Source organism: Apodemus sylvaticus, chromosome 2, assembly GCF_947179515.1.
Source record: "Apodemus sylvaticus chromosome 2, mApoSyl1.1, whole genome shotgun sequence".
NCBI classification, from domain to species: Eukaryota; Metazoa; Chordata; class Mammalia; order Rodentia; family Muridae; genus Apodemus; species Apodemus sylvaticus.
In genome coordinates, this window is record NC_067473.1 from 79,568,114 (window position 1) to 79,585,105 (window position 16,992).

The 16,992-nt window shown below is 44.6% G+C and overlaps 1 protein-coding gene and 1 long non-coding RNA gene across 2 annotated transcripts in view; one reads left to right on the forward strand and one right to left on the reverse strand.

Moving 5' to 3' along the window:
- Scrn1 (secernin 1) overlaps positions 1-16,992 on the reverse strand; it is a 67,884-nt gene that overhangs the window by 23,932 nt on the left and 26,960 nt on the right. The window contains exon 3 of the mRNA XM_052173765.1: positions 2,998-3,179. Coding sequence (XP_052029725.1) covers positions 2,998-3,179 — 182 coding nt within the window. The remainder of the gene's footprint in view (positions 1-2,997; positions 3,180-16,992) is intronic.
- LOC127678642 (uncharacterized) lies at positions 3,576-8,736 on the forward strand. Its single transcript, XR_007976612.1, has 3 exons — positions 3,576-3,641; positions 3,806-3,948; positions 8,443-8,736. It is a non-coding gene; the product is annotated as an uncharacterized LOC127678642 (long non-coding RNA).

The following is a 16,992-nucleotide window of genomic DNA, read 5'->3' on the forward strand; positions in this document are numbered from 1 at the left end:
TCAGGGAGGAAGGGTGCTCCCCACCAACACTCCAAAGTTAACTTCTATGATTAGGATTTCTGCTGACTCCCTAGGTCCCAATCTGAAAAACTATCATAAAGCCATTGGCGAAGAGCTTACAGGTGACTTTTGTTGCTGTTTCTTCATTTTGTGGTTTCTACTAAATGTAAATGTTTATTTAAAAGAAACAACACATTAAGGGAGCTGCAAAAAAAAAAAAAACAAAAAACAAAAAAAACAAAAAGCAAAAAACCCAAAACTTGGTTTCTACTTGTTTTCTTGGAGAGAAAAACCATTGAACATATAAAGCTTTTTCTGCCTTTTTTTTTCCAGTTCTATTTTTTTTTTTTTTTTTAGAAAAATGTGGCCTCTTTTTATTTGAACTCTAAACATGTACCTTATTTAACTTTTTTATTAGATATATTCTTTATTTACATTTCAAATGATTTCTCCTTTCCTGGTTCCCTGCTCCCCAAAAGTCCCATAAGCCCTCTTCCCTCCCCCTGCTCCCCAATCAACCCCCTCTGGCTTCCCTGTCCTGGTATTCCCCTACACTGCTGCATCGAGTCTTTCCAGGACCCAGGGCCTCTCCTTCCTTCTTCATGGGAATGATTTGATAAGTGAATTGTGTCTTGGATATTCTGAGCTTCTTGGCTAATATCCACTTAACAGTAAGTGCATACCATGTGTGTTCTTTTGTGATTGAGTTACCTCACTCAGGATGATATTCTCCAGTTCCACCCATTTGCCTAAGAATTTCATGAATTCATTGTTTTTTAATGGCTGAGTAGTATTCCATAGTGTAAATATACCATATTTTGTGTATCTATTCTTCTGTTGAGGGAAAGAAATTAGGGAAGTGACACCCTTCACAATAGCCACAAACAATATAAAGTATCTTGGTGTGACTCTAACCAAACAAGTGAAAGATCTGTATGACAAAAACTTCAAGTCTCTGAAGAAAGAAATTGAAGGCCTCAGAAGATGGAAAAATCTTCCATGCTCGTGAATTGGCAGGATTAATATAGTAAAAATGGCCATCTTGCCAAAAGCAATATAGAGATTCAATGCAATCCCTGTCAAAATCCCAACTCAATTCTTCATAGAGTTAGAAAGATCAATTCTCAAATTCATCTGGAATAACAAAAAACCCAGGATAACTAAAACTATCCTCAACAGTAAAAGAACTTCTGGGGGAATCAGTATCCCAGACCTCAAGCAGTACTACAGCGCAATAGTGTTTAAAACTGCATGGTATTGGCACAGTGACAGGCAAGTGGATCAATGGATAGAATTGAAGACCCAGAAATGAACCCACACAGCTATGGTCACATGATCTTTGACAAACGAGCTAAAACCACCCAGTGGAAAAAAGATAGCTTTTTCAACAAATGGTGCTGCCCCAATTCTTATTTTACCCAGACTAACACCTCAGCGCTCACATGGCTGGGCCTGGGAGGCATAGGTTACAAAGTAAAACACTGTCTCAGAGGAAGGGAGGGAGAGAGGAAGGGAAAGAAAATAAAAACAGAAAATGACCTAGAAACACTTCCCAAGGGCTGTCCCTAGCAGATCTACTCAGGGCTGGCAGAAGCCATGGGTCATGGGGGCTTCTGGGTGTATGGGCAATTTTCCTCTAGAAAAATAAATTGTCTAAACCTCAATTATTTTTCTTAAGAAATTAGCGTTGGGAGCTGGAGAGATGGCTCAGCAGTGAAGAGCACTGACTGCTCTTCCAAAGGTCCTGAGTTCAAATCCCAGCAACCACATGGTAGCTCACAACCATCCGTAATGAGATCTGACGCCCTCTTCTGGAGTGTCTGAAGACAGCTACAGTGTACTTACAAATAATAAATAAATAAATCTTTTAAAAAAGAAAAAGAAAAAAGAAATTAGCGTTGGGAGGAAGTTCTAAAGCTGTCCAATATAGGCCTCATATTGAAAGCCCAAGGAAACCTAGCACAGAGAACAACCATTACTTCCTATTCCTATCCACTCCACTCTGAAAGCCACACCCTCCATCTGCTCTCCTCTGAAAGCCACACCCTCCATCTGCTCTCCTCTGAAAGCCACGCCCTCCATCCACTCCCCTCTGAAAGCCACGCCCTCCATTCACTCCCTCTGAAAGCCACGCCCTCCATCCACTCCACTCTGAAAACCACGCCCTCCAGCCCCATCTTCATTCAGTGATATTATGATTCCATTTCAGAGGAGTCCTGTTCTCTCCCACACTCTGTTCTCGTCATTCACTCAGCTACCTATCACCCTCAGTGCCAGACCCACTCCCCAGTCCTTGTGCCTCAGGGGTGACCAGATGCCAAGATCCTAGCCCCCAACTGCCACATCTGTCTTCTTCTGGGCCATGTGTTTGAAAATAGGGAGAAAGCAAGAAAGACCACCAAGTGGTAGACAGATGAGGATGTTCTTTGTTCTTCTAATATTTTATGCACTATATTTATTATTTTCTCGTATGTTATTATAATTTCTAATTCAATAGAATTCTATTTAAAATATTGTCTATAAAGGTTCAAAACATGAGCTTGTAAATGAGGAATTTTAAAGACATATTTTAAAAGCATAATTCTCCACTCTCAGGGTTTTTAGTAAAACAATTTATATAGCCACTACCACAGCCTAAATTTAAAAACATCTTCATTATTCCCAAAGACATTCTCCTTCCCATTCCCCTATCCCACCCCAACCCAAAAAGCATTCCTCTATGCATTCTCCCGCCTCTGTAACTTCTATGATTCACACAAGTAGCTTTTGGATCTGTGTCTTTCACTTGGTATTTATCAAGTTCTCAAGATCCTATTTGTAACACACAGCAGTATTCAATCCTTTTTTATTGGCAAATAATATTGCATTGCCATCTATTCTATTCTCCCCATCATCTTAGAATTCCATTAAATAAAACTTCTTACAATGCAGGAAGTCCAGGAAAACACCAATCCCCACACCCATTGGCAGTTGTTTCAAAGAATCACCCTTCTGTACCTGACCAGATCCATGCCCAGCAAGGCTTCCGTCTCAGCAGCTGGTTCTCGGGCGTTGATGGCTTCATTGGCTATGCACACCCCGTGTTCATTGGCTCCCATTTCTGCACCCCAGAGCCAGGCAGGTCTGCTTATCACGATGGCGTGGGTCCTAGGAACTTGGTCAATTGAGATGTACGTACACTGGGAAGGAACACAAGCAAGAAGGTATCAAAGTCAGCTGTCAGAGACCTCTCGGTTTCCACCTTGGTACCTACGCTGGACCATCATATTAGTTAGAGAGCAGAGAGTAAAAGACCCTCAGCCCCCAGACACCACAGGGTGTGGGTAGCCCTGGGCTTTCTGCTGAGCACACCCCCCCCCCAGCCTCCAGACACCACGGGGCGTGGTCAGCCTGGGGCTCCTGTACTAAGCATGCTATGCTTGGTTCCAGCTGGTCTGTTCACAGAAGTTTCCCCACAGCATCATCCTCAGCCAGGTGTCGAGCTGACCATTGCACTGCCCTTCCCCGCTCACAGTCCCATGTGGCCCCCAGAAAACCCACATGCAAAACCCCAGCTATCTCAGTGGTTTCCAAACCTTCTAGAAATCATAGATCTCTAGCTTCAAATGAAACTTTACCCAGAAGCCTGACCCAGAAAGCAGGTAAGCAGATACTTTGTCTAAAGCAAACTAAAACAGGACTTCTGAGCCCAAGAGGATCCCTCCCCAGGGTTTGTAGGACATTTGACAACCTATGGTCTCAGTGGTGTAGTTAAGGGGAACCAGAAACAGTACCCTTCCACATGACAAGGTGTTCTCACACTCAGTCCCCAGCCTAACCACGGGACTCGCCCGTTTAAGCTAATGAAGCCACCAACAGAAAAACTTTCTGGAGAGGTGTACTTCACCATTGACCGAGCCACCGTTCCCACTTCTCCAAGAACTCGAGCCTAATGGAACGATTTGTAAGGTATTTTTAATCTTGGATCCTCCTGCCATGGGCTGGGGTGTTGGTAGAGTGCTTCCCTATTTTCCAGAATGTCCTGAGCTTGAAGCCACACTTCAGTTACAGTGGCATGCATGGGTAATCACAGAACTTGGGAGGTGGAGGCAGAGTATCAGAAGTTCAAAGCTATGTAATAAATTCAAGGCCAGCCTGGGCTATGTGAGATCCGGTGTCAATAAGTAAATTAATAAACAAGACAGCAACAAAAAATATAAGCATCTTTCTTTCAAACAAACTGTTGCACAAAAAAGAACAGAGAGAGCTAGCGCAGCATCAGTGGGAAGGGGCGCGAGACCATGGTGGGGAGGCCGCGGAATGGGAAGAGCCGCTTGGACCATTGCCTACACTGCTTCCTTTCCTCTTCCCACATCATTGTCTCACTCCATCCCCCACCTCCATCCTGGGGACTGGGCTGTGGCACTCAGTTATCCATGGGGCCTCATGACCACCTTCTGTAAGCCTGTAACTTGCGTGTTGTATGGTGTGTGTGGAGTAGAAGCACTAAGCTAGCTGTGGGCGCCATCTCCATTTCAAATTGGGAGGCTGAAAGCACTGGATCCAAAGCAGCCTGAGATAGCCTGAGATAGCCTGAGATAGCCTTCTTTTTCTCAAGTGACTGAATGCAGCCCACATAGTCACTCTGCACTGATTCCCTGTAATCCCTAGATCTCTCTGAAACACGGGCAGTGCACACACTCCATGGCTTCAGCCTCTGCACCAGGTGTTTCTCAGCACAGGGATAATATTAAATTGCCTGATACACTTTTGGAAACCAAATGTTAATTAATCCCAGAGGTTGCCAAGAAACCCTTGAGAGGGGTGTGTGTGTGTGTGTGTGTGTGTGTGTGTGTGTGTGTGTGTATGTGTGTGTGTATTTATGCGCGTGTAATTATGTGTCTTAAACTGACAGTAAAACACTCTTGAAATGTTTTCCCTGACTTACTTGCTGAAAATAATTTGTTTTAAAAAAGGATTCTTGCAGAACAAAAATCTGACCCAGCAGAACTTACAACTATATTTCTCCATGCTTCTCTAAATGGAACTGAAGTCTCCATCTTCGAAATGTATTCACTACAGTGTACAAAGCAAGCAGTTCTGCATCACCATGGCTTCCTGCGGAATGTCCCCTGGTGCCTATGTCTTAAAGGCCTGATCCTCAGGATGGTACTACTGGGAGACGGTGGATCTGTCACCAGACATTTAGGGCTGTCTCCCCAGCTCCAGGAGCCCCAGCAGACTAGGCTCTGCTGCCTATGCAGTGTGACAATTAAAAGGAGCTACCATGGTGAAAGAGAATGACAGGGAGCTAGTGGATGTCAGGAAGAGTCCAAGGACCCCAACTCCATCTTCCGGTTACCGGTGATGAGCTCTAGGTTTTAACAGGGAGAGAGAGCACAGGGTATACACAAAGTCGGGGTGCAGTCTGTTGATCACTGACCCAGGTGATTCTGGGAGATGATCTAAGAATGACTTGTTGCTTGTGGGCCAAGCTGGTTCTCTGGAGATGATCACTTCTGTCTGAGGCTTCGGCCTTGCCTTCTTCTGGGAGGTGGTCATCCAGTGAGGCACTGCTGTTCCTGGAGTTCAAAGTGACTGCAGGTTTCAGACAACAGATGGCCTGTGTGCGCGCATCCTTGTCAGGAAGTAAGATAGGCAAAGCAACACGAGGCCCAATAGAAAGACAGAGGAACTTAAATGGACATGAGAAGCGGGGGAAAGCCCCTCACTCTGGGATTGAGTTTGCCGTGTGAGAGCCTAGAAGCTTCAACACAACTGGCAAGGACATATTACCTATGGTCTTTCCTAGAAATATCTCAAACAAAAATATTCAATGCAACAGATAAGGAAGGTAGAGAAGTGGCTCTGTAGTTAAGAGCACTGGCCTCTCTTTCAAAGAACCTGGGTTCAATTCCCAGCACCCACATCGCGGCTCACCACCGGCCCACACCTGTTTATAACTCCAATTCCGGAACATCTATTGCCTCCTTCTGCTCTCCATGGACACCAGGCTTGCACATGGGATGCAGACATATATACAGGCAAAACACCTACACACATAAAACAAAAATAAATAACAAATGATTGGTGCTTACTGAAGCCCAGAATGTTTGTATACCTGAGGTCCACTGAACTAGCTCTCCTCCCTCATTCATGCCTAAGTCCTAACACCTCTCTTCTACAAATGAAATTGCACTTACAAAGAGAAATTATTGATATATAAAAACTACGTCATCTCACATTGTTCCCTTAATTTGAAACTTTTCATTTTAAGCATTGCTTAATCTTTAAATTCTGTAAGTTACATCCTTTGAGGACTGTAACTTAGAAAGCCTCAGGATCAATCTTACAGTCACAGGACTCCCAAGTCCCTAGAGAAGGCAGTGTCTTTGCGCTGAGATTGAGCACTACCTACCATTTCCTGTACAGATCCCTGCCTAAATGCCTAACTTTACTATCTCTGCTTCACTCTGGCTCATCCTGAAACTCCTTTGTGTGCCAGAGCCAAGCATCCAGCTTTTCCTGAGCTGAGGTTATCCTTGGTCCTGTCAGGATGGGTTCCTTGACCTCCACTGCAGACACACCTGGGGTGACTAACAGGCCAGGCCGATGTGCGTTAGTAAGCAGGAGTCTGACACAAAATGACAAGACAGAGACACCAAGGCAAAGGTCTTTCTCTTGCTAGGAAGGAATCTTACACAAAGTAAAATGGTAGAGAAACCAAGGCAAAGGTCTTTCTCCTGCTTTCAGTTACCTGCGGGGGCCAGACGAGGAGCTGATGTATCGTAGCAAAAGCTTCAAAACCTATCATTGAGTCCTTTAGAGGTGCAACCTTGTGAAAGCCTTGGGTTCTCAGAGGTGTTCTTAGGGGGACTATAGACTCTGGCCTCTTTCTACCTTGATCCCTTAGTCTTGATGTAAGTGGTTTTTAACCACGTGCTTCTGCCTTAATGGCGTGCCTTCCCACAGACCCAACAGTCACAACTGGGACCCCCATACTGGGAGCCAAAATAAATCCTTTCCCTGTAAAGCCTACCTATCTGGAGTAGCTTTATCCTGATAAAAGCTTGACTAATTCAGGCACTGGCCCAGACTCTTTACAACTCCTTCCCCAAAGACACAGTGACAAATTTTATCTTGAAAAGAATGAGTGACTCCAGGAAGGAGCTGTGGCTTCTTAAGTATATAGATTAATTGTTGCTTTTTTTTAAAGACAGGAACAAAGTTAAAGTACAACATGGTCTTATTAATTTGTCCTAGGTTCATTTTTACACACTCATTTCCAACTATTTGCAGTGTACCCACTGCTCTCAGAGATAGTGACAGCCGCAGTGGAGCCTGGGCCAGAGACTCGGGAGTTCTTTCTAGTAGCGTCTACTCAGGGGAAGTACAATTCTTGATTTGAGGACAGAAAATAATTTCAGGACAAGTCAGGTTGAGACAGAGCTTTAGTTAATTAAGAGAGCTTAGAGGCTTAAGTGCGGAGGTTAGTATAAAAGCACTCAAGGAAAACAGAAGATAAACTCAAGTGTGGGGTTTAGATTAAGGGAGACCATACTTCAGCACTGTGGCAGCTGTCAAGTTGCACCTCAAAAGACTGCTAAGAAGCATTATTTCCTTCCTATTTACTCTAAATGGGATTACAGGGTATCTCTGGGGATGTCCTGAAAGGGCTTTAGTCTGTAAGGTAAATCTTGAGTCATAGGAGCAGCTCCAGAAGGCTAGAGACACCTGTTCTGGGTCCCTGGAAACTGCAGATTATGGTGGGTAACAGAGGAAAGGCTCCACTCAAGCCTGATACAATCGCTCTTTGCCTTGTTTTTTTCATTGCTGTGACAGAGTAGCCTGACCCCCACCCCCACCCCCAAAAAAGCAACTTTGTATCCTGACAAACAAAGCAACTTTGGAGACAAATAAACAAAGGGTTTATCTGCGCTCACAGTTACCAGGTCCAGTCAGCCCCAACAGGAAAGTCCAGGTGCAGAAGCTGAAGGCAACTGGTCACATAGTCCACAGTTAGAAATCAGAGAACCGGAGACTCTGGGGCAAGCTCCCTCTCCCCTGTTCACGCAGTGAGGACCAAAGCCCAGAATTCTGTCAAAGTGTCTAATCCAGATAATCCCTCATAGGCAGGGTCAGAGGCTAACCCAAACTAGGTACTCCCACACCAGCATGGTCAGAGGCTAACCCAACCCAGATACTCCCTCACAGGCATGGTGAGAGGTTTATCTCCTGGGTGATTTCTAGATCCTAACAAGTTTGATAACTGATTTCACTGTTGTGGTCCTCAAACACAGTCCATTGCTATTTTAATATGTATATTTGAAATGTATTTGTTTAAGGAGTAATGTCACCACGTAGGCCACCTTTACAGCAAATGTTACACTGGATTTTCTGACTTTCATCTGCAAAGAGATTTCCTCATATTCCCTTTGGTTTTTATTTCCATCTTGCCTCAAGAGCACTGACATCATATACTTACTACTGTTGGATGACATCATGGAGGCCAGTCCCTGCTTGTGAATGGGAAGGAGAAGGAACATGCACAATGGTGACCATCATCAGGATGACTTCAGGGCATGTCACAGGGGCCTGTGTATCTCATACACATGGTATCTTGTGACCCTTCTCTGATTAGCTTTATCATGCTTCCTATTCTATTCTGTATAATTGATGTTTTAATTATATGTGTCATTTACACAACTGCTGCCTCCTTCAGTGGGGATGTCAGTTCTACTAATAAAGATGTTTTTGTTGGCTAGCTTATTAACACATCCTGAGGTTGAACTTAGTAATTGTCAGAGAGCTTTTCTAAGGATTTATTTTTATTTAATGTGTATGAATTTTTGTCTGCATGTATGTGTGTGCACTGTATACATTCTGCTGTCATAGCCAGCAGAAGATGTCAGATCCCCTGGCACTGGAGTTATAGACAGCCATGAGCCACCATGTGGGTGCAGGGAACTGAACTCAGGTCCTCCATTAGGGCAGCAAGTGCTTAACCTCTGAGTCATCTCTCCAGACATGTCAATGAATTTTTTGCTGGGAGAGAGAGAAAAGAAAGGTCTCATAAGATATAAGCAATACATCTAGTTGGCCACTCTACCAAGGAAGGGACATCTGAAGTAATTATAAAGTGGTCTGGGCATCGGAGATCTCATGCAGAACTGAGACCAGAAAACCATATGTTCCTTGTATGTTCACAGTTTAAAAAGACCCCTTCAGTGGCACTGAGAGGAGCTTCTGTGGCAGCACAGAACTACAAGGGTTCAGTAAGGGCTGGATGGTAAATGTGTCCCACACTGAATCAGAAGGATCAGATGGTATTTGTGGGAGTTAAAAATCCATGCAGCCAACCTGACACTGTTCAGGCCAAATTTAGATGATGAGGAAGGAAGGGGATTCCCAAGTGACCAGATGGGTGGAGTCAGCTCCTTCAGAGTGCTCCAAATCCACCCTCTAGGGGAGCCTCGGGGAGCCTGTAACACATGCCCCCAGAAGCTTCTGTCACAGGCCACAGGAGCCCTGGCTTGACAAGGGGCCTTGGGTGACGGCTATTCAAGCCCTCTCTGCTTCACTGTCAGTTAAACACAGCTAATCACAAGCCTGCCTGAGGGTGGGGCTGGGTTGGGGGGCAGTGAGCATCACACACTCACACAGCTGGTTACACTCACTGTGCCGGTGGGAAAGTAAATTTCACAAAACCAGGGCCATTCACAACAGATGAAATAGTGAGGTTTTCTTCAGCCAGCCATCTAGAACTTGGGCTCTGAAGAAGTTGTTTTTATAAATAAAATCAATGGCCCTTGGCAACTATGCTATAATTAATAAGGAATAGAAGAAGCAGAAGTGAGCTACAGAGGCATCCCCTGCACCCAGAAACACAGATCCAGAAAGCACCGGAAATCTTTCATGGCAAAAGCAGGTGAGCATCCCAAGTCAAAATTCCTAGTTAAATTTATAGTAAAACAAACATCAAGACCCAGAAGACCAGAGGGTAGGGGGAGGTCTCAGAAGATTAAGTGCTTGCCACCCAAGCGTGAGGATGTGAGTCCAATCTCAGAACCCAGGGAATGCTCTCCGCAGTGGAACTCACCTGTAACACTAATACTGGTGAGTCAGAGACAGGGGGATGCCCGCTGGTCTTGCCAAACTGGTAGGCTCCATGTTCAGTGAGAAATTCTTTCTCCAATATTTAAGTGGAACACGTGAGCACACACACACACACACACACACACACACACGCACACACACTGTGCACATACATGAACACATGTGTACACAAAATATACCACTTAGAAGAATCTAAGGAAAGGAATGAGCATCTTGTCCCACAGCCCCACAGCCCCTCCCACCCTGCCTTCCATTAAACAGTCTGTCAGTGAGTGTGACGTCTGGTGTCAAAGCCACAAGAACAGAGGGAGACCTGAGCAGGAGGGGCACTTTCCATTGTCAGTCAGCATTTACCTCTCCTGAGGTCTCATTCTTTCAGGTGGCTTCAGGAGGACACCCGAGGGAGGAAGCAGAGAAGCTAGGCCTTCAAAAGACCCCACATACAAGGACAGATACAACACTGTGTAGAGCAAGCCCTCCACTGTCCTGTGGGGCGGGATGGAAACTGGAAGGCAAGGTCAGCTTCATGGGTGTCTAGGCCACCCGAGTTCCAGAGCACGCTATTTCTGGACGTCACCCAGTGAAAGGGCGACACAGACTCACACAATAGGCATTTCAGCTTGTGAAATGCAGCCATTGTATCTTCCCTACTGTACTCAGATGGGGACCACAGTCCTGACACCACCAGGGAGGACCTTTGTGGGAGAGCTGATGAGTCAGCCAGACTTCAAGGGCAGAAGAGAAAGGGCTGGAGACTGGCCGGCTTGGGAAAGAACGCTAGGAGGCCTGCCTCTTTAAAGCAGTGTTATCCTGATTCCGAGGGCTTAGGCCAGGGGCTTGTTCTAGCCCAGAGTCACATCTGCTATTTGACCTCTCACTGGGTTCTAAAGAAGGTGCTGAGGGCACAGAAGACCACTCTTGATCACATTTCAGAACTGCCTAACATTTCCCTGAAACTGTGACAGTGATGCCACAGTGAACTGTGTTCACCTGTTATAAGGAATTACCTACAGAGTAAAATCACACACACACACACACACACACACACACACACACACCTGTGAAGGGGAATTTCTGGAAAGAGACTGTCTACAAACATTGAGAGACTATGAGAACTGCAGCACTGTGGAGAGGTTGGAATGTTGCAGATCCAGAGGCTAATTAATTACCTTATCTTGGGCTAGTTCTAGCCTTCCAGAATAGCCATCCCTTGACCACCTCTGTGATGGCACTAACATCTTGTGAATAACAGGCAGAAACCTTTTAGAATCTATTAGCTTAGCAGACCTCAAGCCTCCACCAATCCAAATGTTAAGAATATCAGATAGCATCCTGAGACTATACCAGGTATTTTAAACTTGCCTTGATTCATGCCTTTCTTTTTTTCTGTAAAACTATAAAACTTCATGGAATTGCTTCTATGCTGGAACATAGAATTTGGGGTAATGTAAATATGTATTCGCAGGTTACGGTCACCCAAATTTTTGGTTCCAGAATAAACTGTCTCTTATTCCATTTAAGAGGAGAGCTATAGTTTTTGCACCCACGCACCTCACAATTATAGTCTCCATATAAACCATGTTCCTAACAATGTACAAGTCATCATCCCATTTTTTTTATTTCTACTCTTTTCATAAATATTTTCCCTGGGGAGCAAGAGAAATAATTTAACAAAAGCTCATCCCAAATCATGGAAGTTAAATAGACTCATTGAGACTACATGCCTTGCAAGTCCTCCATGTTAAAAAAAAAATGGACATAAATAAAAATGGACCTCCAAAAGAATAAACAAGGGAAACAACAAACTGCAAAATAACAGTGACTGAGGCTCATTACTGAGCAGCACTGGACTCGTTCAGGATATATTAGGTGTTAATAGCAAATCTAACTTTGCTATTAACATTTATTCTCGTGGGCACCAAGTATAAATATGAACTTTACTAAAACCTCATTTTTTAATGAAACAGTATTCTAATGTTGGTAAAATGCTTTCCTAAATAGAAGAACTGGCCATAGAAGGATAAATGTGTGTCCACAAACATATATGGATACACAGAGACACACATACACAGTATAACATAAGCCAGGAAGATGTTCATCTGCTTCCTCTCGCTTCCCCTCCCAGGCCAGGAAAAGCTGCACACATTCTCCCCCTAAGACAGAGATGAAGCATGAGATTCACAGCAATACAACATCCCCAGACAGCAGAGAGGGCTTTCAAAGATAAATATAGGAACTGACTACAGTGACACAGACTCTAAAATTAGAATCACATGGAGATTAGCACAGTCCTTTGTTGAGGTTTTGTCTTTTACTGTCTATTGTAATGCTAAGTGCAGGCCCCCCAGACCAGGAGTTGCCATTGTGACTCTGATCCCCTGTTAATTCTGTTGGTAAATTGGACAACCAATAGCTGGACAGAAGAGACATCGGTGGGGTTTAGCTTTTGAGGGCTTAGGGGAAAAGGAGAACAACAAGAAGGAAGAAGGCGCAGGAGGGGAAGGAGGAGTAGCCATGGGTTAAGAGTCAGGAGAGTGTGGCCCTGAGGGCTGCCCGAACAGAGCTAAGAGCAGCCCAGATGAAACATAGTAAGTAATAATCGATAAGTAAGAATCATCGATAGGAAAATAGGTTCTAACAGCACGGAGGGTAGGCACTGCTCAGCTCTTGTGCTGATTAAGGCTTACGGTAAATATAAAGGCAGGGAGTGTGTTTTATCTGGGAACTCAATAACCAAAGGCAGGGTAGAAGCACCTGGGGGGATTTACATAATTTCCACAATAGTTCTTATACATAATAATAAATAGAAAAAAGGTCTTGGTCGGGCGGCGGCGGCGGCGGCAGCAGCAGCAGTGGCTGCTCCAGCTGAAGGGCCATCAGCAGTGGAACCAAGGCGTCACAGGGACCAGTTAGGCCCTGCGCCCACGACCACTGACCTTCGCTGACCAGCTGGGCAGCAAGCAGCTGCAGTTGTGCGGCGCCTTTCCTGCACGGAGGCCACTTCAGAACTCGGCCTCCCACCAGTCAGGAGAGGTGCATCCATCTTGGTTCCATACTCCAGGGATCGGACAGACTGAGGTACACAAACATAATCCGAGGCCAACACCGCGGTGGTCTGAGCCCGACGGGCGTTGGCCTGCACCCAGGCACTGGGCGGGTCGGGGGGCCATCGGGGTGCCAACCCAGCCAGGAGGTTTTTTGCCCAGGCCTGCGAGCGCGCCGCCGCCATTTTGCCTGCAGGACGACAGAGAGCTCAGGTGGGCAGACCTGTAACAGGCATAGCCTAAGGCTAACAAAGCGGGGGTCCAGTCCCCAAAAGGCACAGGACTGACCCCAAGAACTGGGCGGCTTGGTGGGCCATCTGTGAGTCAACCCGCCCAGGTGATTGTTAGACTCTCCCAGCGCTTTCAGGGAGCGCGGGCGCGCACGCCCGCCATCCTAGTCACCTGACGGACCCAATTAACAGTCATAGCCCTAGGGGAACTTTGCTCGGACCTTGGCCTCCCAGGCTTTTGCCTGGACTCAGGGACTGGGCGGCCAGGCTAACCTTGTGTGCGACAGCCCGGTTGGCGGATCGGCTGCCCAGTGGAGTGAGCGGAACACAGGGGAGGTCACAGTAGCATACACTGTCGGCACTCCTTGGGGGTGCACACAGGCTCCATCTGGTCCACAGACACAATCTGGGGCAAGGGCTCAGGCAGAAGCCCTTAGCTCTACTCTCTCCGCTTCCGGATCCAGATCAGTCTGGGCGGCAGCATTACATCTCCAAGTCCTGCAAGTGGCTAGCTGGGCTTCCGGGCAGCCAGCTGGGAGAGGTCAGTGTGCTCCAGTGAATCCAGAGGGCCCCAGCGGGAGCCTTCGGGTGCCTGCTTTGGGATCGGAACAGCCTGGGCAGCAGCACACTGTCTACAAGCAGTGCAGGAGGTAAGCTGTGCACCAGAGGCCAACTGGGAAGGGGCAGCTTGCACTGGTGAGTCCAGCACTGACAAGATAAACTAACACCAGTGAGAACTAGATGGCAAAAGGCAAACGCAGGAACGTCACTAACAGAAATCAAGGCAATATGGCAACATCTGAACCCAATTCTCCTCTCCTGGATACCCCATCACCCCAGTAAAACAAGATTTGGATTTAAAATCACTGGTCATGATGCTGGTACAGGAACACATGAAGGACATACATAAAGAAATTCAGGAGAAAATGGATCAAAAGTTAGAAGCCCTTGCAAGGGAAACACAAAAATCATTGAAAGAAATCCAGGAGAATACAAAAGCCAACAAGGAGGAAATGCAAAAAACACTTAAAGAAATACAGGAGAACTTTGGTCAACAGGCTGAGGTCATGAAAGACGAAACACAAAAATCTCTTAAAGAAATACAGGAGAACTTTGGTCAACAGGCTGAGGTCATGAAAGACGAAACACAAAAATCTCTTAAAGAATTACAGGAAAACACAAACATGCAAGTGAAGGAGCTAAGCAAAACCATCCAGGATCTAAAATCAGAAGTAGAAACAACTAAGAAAACTCAAAGGGAGACAACTTTGGAGATAGAAAGCCTTGGGAAGAAATCAGGGGACAGAGATGCAAATATCAACAACAGAATACAAGAGATAGAAGAAAGAATCTCAGATGCTGAAGATTCCATAGAAACCATGGACTCAACAGTTAAAGAAAATGCAAAATGCAAAAAGCTTGTAACCCAAAATATCCAGGAAATCAGGACACAATGAGAAGACCAAACCTAAGGATTATAGGCATAGATGAGAGTGAAGATTTACAACTTAAAGGGCCAGCAAACATCTTCAATAAAATTATGGAAGAAAACTTCCCTAACCTAAAGAGAGAGATGCCCATGAATATACAAGAAGCCTACAGAACTCCAAACAGACTGGACCAGAACAGAAATACTTCCCGTCACATAATAATCAAAACACCAAATGTTCTAAACAAAGAAAGAATACTAAAGGCAGTAAGAGAAAAAGGCCAAGTAACATATAAAGGAAGACCTATCAGAATCACAGCAGACTTTTCACCTGAGACTATGAAGGCTAGAAGGTCCTGGGCAGATCTCATGTAGACTCTAAGAGAACACAAATGCCAACCAAAACTACTATATCCAGCAAAACTCTCAATCACCATAGATGGAGAAACTAAGATATTTCGTGACAAAACCAAGTTTACCCAATATCTATCCACAAACCCGGCCCTAAAAAGGATAATAGGAGGACAACACCAATACAAGGAGGGAAACTTCACCCTGGAAAAAGCAAGATAGTAACCTTTCATCAAACCCAAAAGAAGTTAAGCATTCAAATTTAAAAAATAACATCAAAAATGATAGGAAGTAACAATCACTATTCCTTAATATCTCTTAACATCAATGGACTTAATGCCCCAATAAAAAGACACAGACTAACTGAATGGATACATAAACAGGACCCTACATTTTGCTGCTTACAGGAAACACACCTCAGGGTCAAAGACAAACACTTCCTTAGAGTAAAAGGCTGGAAGACAATTTTACAAGCAAATGGTCTCAGGAAACAAGCTGGAGTAGCCATTTTAATATCAGATAAAATTGACTTTCAACCCAAAGTCATCAAAAGAGACCCTGAGGGACACTTCTTGCTGGTCAAAGGAAAAATACAAAAAGAAGAACTGTTAATCCTGAACATCTATGCCCCAAATGCAAGGGCACCCTCTTTCGTAAAAGAAACTTTATTAAAACTAAAAGCACACATTGCACCTAACACAATAATTGTGGGTGACTTCAACACTGCACTTTCCTCAATGGACCGATCAGGAAAACAGAAACTAAACAGGGACACAATGAAACTAATTGAAGCTTTGGACCAATTAGATTTAACAGATATATATAGAACATTCTATCCTAAAAGAATATACCTTTTTCTCAGCACCTCATGGTACCTTCTCCAAAATCGACCATATAATTGGTCACAAGACAGACCTCAACAAATATAAGAAGATCGAACTAATCCCATGCCTCCTATCTGATCACTATGGAGTAAAAGTGGTCTTCAATAGCAACAGAAACAACAGAAAGCCCACATACACGTGGAAACTGAACAATACTCTACTCAATGATACCTTGGTCAAGGAAGAAATAAAGAAAGAAATTAAAGACTTTTTAGAACACAATGAAAATGAAAACACAACATACCCAAATCTATGGGACACAATGAAAGCAGTGCTAAGAGGAAAACTCATAGCCCTGAGTGCCTCCAAAAAGAAAATGGAGAGAGCATACATTACCAGCTTAATGACACACCTGAAAGCCCTAGAACAAAAAGAAGCTATTTCGCCCAGGAGGAGTAGAAGGCAGGAAATCATCAAACTCAGGGCCGAAATCAATCAAGTAGAAACAAAGAGAACCATACAAAAAATCAACAATACCAGGAGCTGGTTCTTTGAGAAAATCAACAAGATAGATAAACCCTTAGCCAGAATGACCAAAGGGCACAGAGAAAGTATCCAAATTAACAAACTTAGAAATGAAAAGGGAGATATAACAACGGAAACTGAGGAAATCCAAAAAATCATCAGAGCCTACTACAAGAGCCTATACTCAACACAACTGGAGAATCTGGAGGAAATGGACAATTTCCTTGACAGATACCAAATACCAAAATTAAATCAGGACCAACTAGACCATCTAAACAGTCCCATAATGCCTAAAGAAATAGAAGGAGTCATAGAAAGTCTTCCAACCAAAAAAAGCACAGGACCAGATGGCTTCAGTGCAGAATTCTACCAGACCTTCAAAGAAGAGTTAACACCAATACTCTTCAAACTATTCGACAAAATAGAAACAGAAGGAACACTACCCAATTCCTTCTACGAAGCCACAATTACGCTGATACCAAAGCCACACAAAG